General features: G+C 47.6%; 1 protein-coding gene across 1 annotated transcript in view; it reads left to right on the top strand.

The window, feature by feature from the left end:
- Positions 1 to 321: 321 nt before the first annotated feature.
- LOC143826018 (uncharacterized) overlaps positions 322 to 7,890 on the top strand; it is a 172,385-nt gene continuing 164,816 nt past the window's right edge. Inside the window, exons 1-2 of the mRNA XM_077314568.1 lie at positions 322 to 461; positions 4,038 to 4,204. Of these exons, the coding sequence (XP_077170683.1) occupies positions 322 to 461; positions 4,038 to 4,204 (307 nt within the window). The remainder of the gene's footprint in view (positions 462 to 4,037; positions 4,205 to 7,890) is intronic.

The following is a 7,890-nucleotide window of genomic DNA, read 5'->3' as shown; positions in this document are numbered from 1 at the left end:
TCCATCCCCTGCATATGAAACAGAACAGTTTTGTACCTTGTCTTCCCCTGGGGCCTGTGCTGTTGCCCCTACTGGCTGCTCCAGAGGTCTCCCACGAAGTGCATGGTTCTGCTTTGTGCTCTGCCGACCTAAGCTTTGACCATTGCCACTGCAGCTGGTGAAGGGCTAGGCTGTCCATAAGGGTGATGCGTTGGCCATTGTGATGAAATGCCCCATTGTTATTTTTTCCCTCTGGGCAGGGGGGAGGGGAGGGGCTGCTAAGCCCCCGTTCACCTTCCCTTTCACATGTTAGTTGACCTGGCCAGGAAGCAGGTAACTGGAATGACGGAGAAGGGCTTCTTCCTTCCAGAATTCCTAGGTGAGGGACAGAAAAAGATATCTGATCAGAAGAAGGAATGTCTTTTTGGTTCTTTGGCTGTTGGTCATTGGGCTGCTGATCATCAGGATAAGAGTCTGCTCTCGTGAGAAGAGGTGAGCAGCCATCTTGGAGCAATGCAAGGAGACTTTGGAACCTCTTTAAGCAAAAGGCCCTGGCCCATAGTTAACATCATATAGAGCAGGGGTAGTCAACCTGTGGTCCTCCAGATGTCCATGGACTACAATTCCCATGAGCCCCTGCCAGCGGTTGCTGGCAGGGGCTCATGGGAATTGTAGTCCATGGACATCTGGAGGACCACAGGTTGACTACCCCTGATACAGAGTATGTTTAGCAGAGGGACGGAAGGATTGCGTTTCATCCCGTTTCTTTACTTAACTCTGTGCTTTACTAAAGATCCGCTTCTTAAACCTTGTTCTTTTAATAAACGTTTTATAAATTGGGAGTGGGCCATGGTTCTCTGATCCACATAGTACTCCCCCGCCTTGGAAATGCAAAGGGAAGACCCAGAGGGGTGGACCCTTGCGGTATCTCGCCCCCTCCGTGCTGGGGCTGTGGAAGACCACGGAGTCTAGGCCTCACAGGTGTAGAAGGGGCAGCTAGGGGTCATGGCTCTCTCAGCTGCGACCCTGTACTTCAGCCAGGTAGTGGCAGCGATTACCCAGAGTTCCTTTTGCCACCCACCTGGAGTTGGCAGCCAGCCAGAATACGGGGTGGGCAAGGGCGGAACTGGGCCCGCAAGGCAAAAGTGGGCTGGCTCTGCCACAGCCATCCACGGCGATCATCTCATCGACGAGGCGAGTGACTGTTTCCTGTGCCTCCATGTCGGCCTTTTGACCTCTTGGGAGGTCCCACTCATGGCCTTGATGTCCCACTCATGGCACCCTGAGTGCAGGAGGGACCTCCTGCTTCCCTTCCATTTCTCTTGCTGAGATGGAGTGGGCCTCTCCTTCCTCTCACAGGCTTCTACTCTCTCTTTTCCTCTGCGGGCAACATACTCAGGTGCACCTTTCGCATGTCCTTGGGGAGGACAGAGGAGGACAAGTGTTGGGGATTTCCTCCTCTCTGGCACACCGAGCACTCTGCCACACAGGGGAGGGTGCAAAAATATTTCCGAACCGTGGGCTTCCCCCTCCACCCTCCGAGTCCCTGCTCTCGAGAGTCCTCCTCTCCCAAGGATGTTAACAGCAACTGCTGGTGTTTCTGTGCTGTGCTAACAACCCTTTTGGTTCTTTGGGGAGCCCCAGGAAGAATCATAGAATCATAGAATCATAGAGTTGGAAGGGTCCATACAGGCCATCTAGTCCAACCCTCTGCTCAACGCAGGATTAACCCTAAGCATCCTAAAGCATCCAAGAAAAGTGTGTATCCAACCTTTGCTTGGAGACTGCCAGGGAGGGGGAGCTCACCACCTCCTTAGGCAGCCTATTCCACTGCTGAACTACTCTGACTGTGAATTTTTTTTTCCTGATATCTAGCCTATATCGTTGTACTTGAAGTTTAAACCCATTACTGCGTGTCCTCTCCTCTGCAGCCAACAGGAACAGCATCCTGCCCTCCTCCAAGTGACAACCTTTCTAATACTTAAAGAGGGCTATCAGAAGAGGTCATGGGAGGGTGATTCCAAGACTCCTGGGAATGCCCTGCTAGGGCTGGCCTTAAGTGACCCAGCAGGATGGATCTGGTGTCCAGGAATGGAGGCCTGTGATAGCCAGGGGATGGAGGACCTCTCTTCCCTACAGTGAGCACCCTTTGCACCCACTTTCACCCTTATGGCACACAGGAGAGGTGGGAAGGGTATAAAGGTGGGAGCCTTTTGGGAGGGGACGGTCTGTAACTGGGACCTCAGAAATGTTACTTGCCCTTAGCTTGGAGAGATTGTAAAGGAGCCAGTCCTAACATCCACTATGGAAGCAACCCTAGAGGCACATCCATTACTTAGGAACATACTTGAAATAGTCCCTGTGCATTTTTTTCCCAGTTTATGAACATATGTCAACACTTCAATCCATTAACACTTGGTTTGGCAAGAAGCGGTCTTCCTTTATTAAGCAAGGCAATTTGCATCACTAAACACTTTAAATGGAAAACTCTACATATTAACATCCTATTATTCATCTTCCGTCTTCTGACGCAGCCCCACATTGCGACTGCCCTTGCACAGGCCAGCCACGAACAGCTAGTTCCTAGCTCATTGAATTCCTAAAATGATGCGCCCTGCCACAAAGGAGACAGCAAGATCACTCAGTGTCTTCTCATTGGCCCCCAGCTCTCAGCCACATCTCACCCAGCATCAGCACGGTGTTGCCACCTCCTTTTATCAGGGTCAGGGCCCATTCCAGCAACCATCCCAGTAACTGTTCCAGTAGCAGCTTTTCATGTACCTCAACATCCCTTCCAGTGACTATGGAAGAAAAGGAAGAGGACTTCCATGTCCACAGTTCCCATAGAACCAGGGATCGCAACATTCGCAGTTCTAACTGCTGGTCTGGTTCCAAAAACACTGGGGTTTAAGGATAGATTGGCCCATTTTGCCCATGATTGGCCCATTTTGCCCATGCTTGGATCCTTGGGTAATGTCGCCATGTTGGGTTGGTTGATGTGTTCATGTATTAGGATAGTTTTTATGTATTAGGGGTTTTTATCGGGGGGGGGGGTTATATGCTGTTACCCGCCACGAGCCTTAGGGGAGCAGCGGGTTATAAATCATCATCATCATCATCATCATCATCATCATCATATCTGAAGATTCATGGGTAATAGGTATTATTGTGCGGGTTATTAGTTAGATTTCATCTTTCAGTCTTTGGCCATTGAAAATTTCTGTCTTGAACTTCAGTCTATTCTTGAAGCACTCATTCAGAACGGGACAGTCAAGATCATGCCTGAGATTTTGGATTCTTATTAGTGTTTCTCTCATTTTTTCTTGGTTCCCAAAAAAGATGGTGGGCTCAGACTAGGGTTGGGTGCTTCGGCGCCCAAAGCAGCCGGTCGCTCCCGACACAGCAGGTGCCGTGCTGTGGGGGGGGGGGGGGAGGGGAGGTGCGGCTGTCAGTGCGCCAGCAGGCGCACATACACTGGCACAGAGCAGCTCTTCTCTCCCTCTCCTCGCGGTGCGGTGCTGGCTGCATCAGGAGCGACCACCTGCTTTGGCCACCGAAGCGCCCAACCCTAGTTCAGACCAATATTAAACCTGAGAAAGCTGAATAATTTCATAATAGTTTCTGTTCCTTGATCCCATAGGTGATTTCTGAGCTTTAGGCAGGAACAGAACACGTAATTATACTGCTCTTATGCTGCTCTTCCTTTCACCCTCTCTATGACAGAGGTAGTCAACCTGTGGTCCTCCAATGCTGGCAGGGGCTCATGGGAATTATAGTCCATGAACATCTGGAGGATCACAGGTTGACTACCCCTGCTCTATGATACCTAGGGTTTTTACTAAGTGCATGGTGAGGATGTTCAGTTTTCTCAAAGCTAGATGATTGGCTACTGGTGGCTAGTTATTTGTTATTGGGGCCCCAGAAATGGCAAAGCTGCTTCTTCTCACTCCATCTCCAATGTGGGTGATTGCCGCAGTCAGGTCCTGCTATTTGTCATCTGGCCGGTTGAATTGGAGGTGCATTCCCCACTTGATGGCTTTGTCTGCTGTATTCCACAGGAGTGTTCCTTTGTTGAATATCTGTAAAGCTGCAATTTGGACAAAGAACCTCCTGAACCTGTACCGGTCATTTCCCCAGAAAGCATTTTCCTGGGAACAACTTCTTTGGAGAGCCATAACTCAGACCCCTAAGTCCAGCCCTCACCAAACTTGGAAGTCAGGTAGAGGTGAGTCAACTAGAGATCTCCTACAAGTTTGATGTCTCTAGCACCTTGTTGAACCACATCACAAATCCCACAAATTGAACCGGTTTGTTTGGCTCTTAAAATTTTGTAATGGACTATGGTTTGACAAACATGTATGCCATGAACCATGAACAGAACTGTGTTTTCTTGATTCATGGCCATCCCCAGGCATTAGCTAGCATTGTACTTGTGTCTCCGTTTGTATGGAAGCAAGCAAACAATTAAATGCATAACTTGCAAAATAATTAGAGTAGTAGAAGTTCCAACTCTTTGCTTTGTTGCTTTCTGCCGCTCCTCTTTTATTCCTGACCTAGGTCTCTGTGCCAGGGCTCCCCACCTTCTCTACTTTCCAGGTAGACTTCAATGTTTGCTGTGTATAGAATTCCCAGCAGTGCCTTAGCAACTGCCGGGAAATTTTGGAGGTGGTTCCTGCGGAAGATAAAGTTTGGAGATGATGTCATTTTCATATCTGGGTGATGCTCTACAAATTTCTGCTAATCTTTATGGTAAAGACTTGTGAAAATGTCTAGAACATTGCTGAGGAGATCATTGACCCTCATTGAAGCGTATTATCTAACTGCTGGGCTCCACAGTTTTGGAACTCTCTCACCATAGAGTTGTGTCCATCTATCATGCCAGCAGGTGGAGCCTTCTCTGTTTTGTTTGGCATTCCCTCGGAGGCCCTCCTTCCCATCTGCGTGTTTTGTTTATTTGTTTTTAATTAGGAACATGAGAGCGCTGCTTGATCAGACCAGTAGTCAATCTATTCAGCATCCTGTCTCACACAGTTCCAATGGATGGCCAGCAACAGGGCATAGAGGCCAAGGCTTTCCTCTGCTGTTGACTCCTGGCACAGGGATTCAGAGGTTTAGTGCCTCTGAATGTGGAGGTTCCCCTCAGTCACCATGGCTGATAGCCATGGATAGACATATCCTTCAGCTGTTGTATGCATACTATATACGTTTGCATGACACACATATGTTTGCATTCTCACTGTGTCATGGAAACTTGCTGGGTGACCCTGGGCCACTCAGCTTAATCTACCTACACATTGTTACTGGAGGAGAACTATTAAAGTTCTGCAAAACAGCCCTATTCTACCAGGCATATGGTTGAGGTCAGTGGCAAGTAAATAAAATCAAGTGCCCCCTCCCCTTCCTCCCTCTCCAGTCTTTACCACAGACTTAGGCTGGAGAGATAAGAATAAAACAAGAGCTAAGAAATGAATGCAAACGGAGTTCTTGTTATATTGTTTTATTTTACTACTAGCTTCAAAGCCCGTTCCTAAGAACTGGCCTTGAAAGGGCCCCTTCCCCTGGACCCTGGCCAGGCAGCTTAAGGTGGCTTTGGGCTACAGCTCGCTGCCAGATCAAGTATTGCGGGTGAAGGCTGGCCAGCTCATTAGCAGGCCCGGGACAGAGCTCCTTAGCAGGCAGTCAGCAGGCCCAGCCTAGCAGGCCGGGAGGCCCTCGTTAGCAGGCCCTCCACCATGACCCTTTTCCCAGGGCCCTCTCCCTTTACGTGCTGCTGGCTCCAGGCACCGAGGAATGTCTGAGAGCAAAGAACCTAGAGTCCAGGGATGGAGGGTGGGAGCTGCAGGGGCAGGGTGCAGACATCTTTGCTGGCTTCACCATGATTGGCCCTATTCCAACTTGGACAGCCGGACATGTTCCACCACCACCCCCAGGCTGTTTCACAAATATATAGAGGAACCATGGATAAGGATTATTTTTACTGTTTTTATCAGAACTTTGTATCCCAATTGTTGTACACTGCTCCCAGCTAGATGGGGAGGGTGGTCTATAAATCAAATAAATAATGATAAAGTGTAGAAAATTATTTAAGTTGCTTGGGTCCTCATTGAGCTGCAAGATGGGGATCCCATTAAGCCTCTATGAAACGGATAGTGCATTTTCTTCTCCAAGCACTTGATAACTGTTGGAATTGCAATTAGCATGCAATTTGGCAAATTCAGTCTTGAAGGGCTGTTGTTAAACTGCTTAAGCAGCTGAGCTATACTTGTGTGCTCATTAGTGGCATCAAATGTTCATTGGTGAGCTTGCAGGGAATTCTGAACTATGTGCTCTGAGGATTCCTTTGTTTAAGGTGTGCTCCTGCCAACTTCTTGTTTCTTCTGGAGGAGAAAGATAACCTCTGTGTACTTTGCTGAAACAAGCAATCATTAGGCTCTGCTCTCTCCATCTGCTGATGTATAGGCATGTAGTCCTGCCTGCAGCCTAGCTATAGAGTCTTGCATTGTGCTGCTTTTGTAACTACTCTATAAGCCTTTGAACTCTGCTTCTGTAAGAAGACTGAAGCAGATTAATATGATAGATGTTTATTGCTCTACAGTTAGCATCAGCAAGGATCAGCATTTCACAAGCACTCTGTGAAAATGTTGTCACGTTAGGTATCTCCTTAATGATTACTTAAGGTGCAAAATTATGAAAGCAGATAATATTTTGATCCCAATAATGGTGCTGTTAGCAGAAATTGGCATTGGGTTCCAATCTTCCTAGAAGGGACAGAAACATTTTCAAAATATAACTTACTTCAAAGCAAAACTGGGGGAAATGGAAAAATTAGATCGACATATGGATTTTTTTTAAGCAGGGAAGGATGAGAACCTAAATCCCATTCTTATCAGCTGTATAGTAAAATGAAGCCTGTCAGATTTATACAATAACCTCTAGGTTTGTGGATAAATTAGCAGATTTGCCCTCAGAAATGGAATTCTGATATGGTTGGCTCTACTCGGCTGGTAAAGTTTAATTAAACCAGTGTCATTAAAGAAGATTAAGATATTTTTTTATTGTTGTTCTAAGTTAGACCTTGTAAGAGGGCTGCTGAGATTAAATTTGCCAGCTGGAGGATATCCTTCAGCTCACTAGGGGCACCTTCCCACACACTTTGGAGAGGATATAGTCTGAAGCATGGGGAAAAAGCCGCATGATGTGCTGCAGGGTTTTCATGCCTGCCATTCCCGATCCACTGCACAAACTGCAAAATTGCAGTTGTATTAGGGGGGAGTTCCCGTGCAATCTGCCCTCTGCACTCTGTGACTTGGATTTCCAGGACCAGATTATCTGTGTGAACATCAATACCAAGAGGGTAATAAGGGCTGTTGCTAAAACTGTTTAGATTGGCAAAAGGAAGATAAAGGAAACGGAAAGTACATGCGGAATGAGGTTCATCACTGTGGCGTCCTTCTGGGTTTGAGTGATAAATTCGGAGGGATTTTGTAAAGGTTGTTGTCTTAAAGTCATATGAAGATTCCTCATACCAGGGATGGCCAAACTGTGGCTCTCCAGATGTCCATGGACTACAATTCCCATGAGCCCCTGCCAGCTGGCAGGGGCTCATGGGAATTGTAGTCCATGGACATCTGGAGAGCCACAGTTTGGCCACCTCTGACTTATACTGAATCAGACCATTTGTATATCATAGCAGTTTTGTCTGCTCTGTCTAGCAGTGGTTCCTTTTCATGGGAGATTCTAGGGACTGAACCCGAAACCTTACAAAGCAGCTGAATGTATGAAGCCGCCATATACTGAAGTGGTACATCAGAGTTGTACTCGGACTGGAAGCAGGTCTCCAGGATCTCGGGCAGAGGTCTTTCCCATCACCTGCTTCCTGATCCTTTTGACTGGAGATGCCGGGGATTGAAC

Source organism: Paroedura picta, chromosome 1, assembly GCF_049243985.1.
Source record: "Paroedura picta isolate Pp20150507F chromosome 1, Ppicta_v3.0, whole genome shotgun sequence".
NCBI classification, from domain to species: Eukaryota; Metazoa; Chordata; class Lepidosauria; order Squamata; family Gekkonidae; genus Paroedura; species Paroedura picta.
This window is presented reverse-complemented; position numbering and strand designations above follow the sequence as displayed.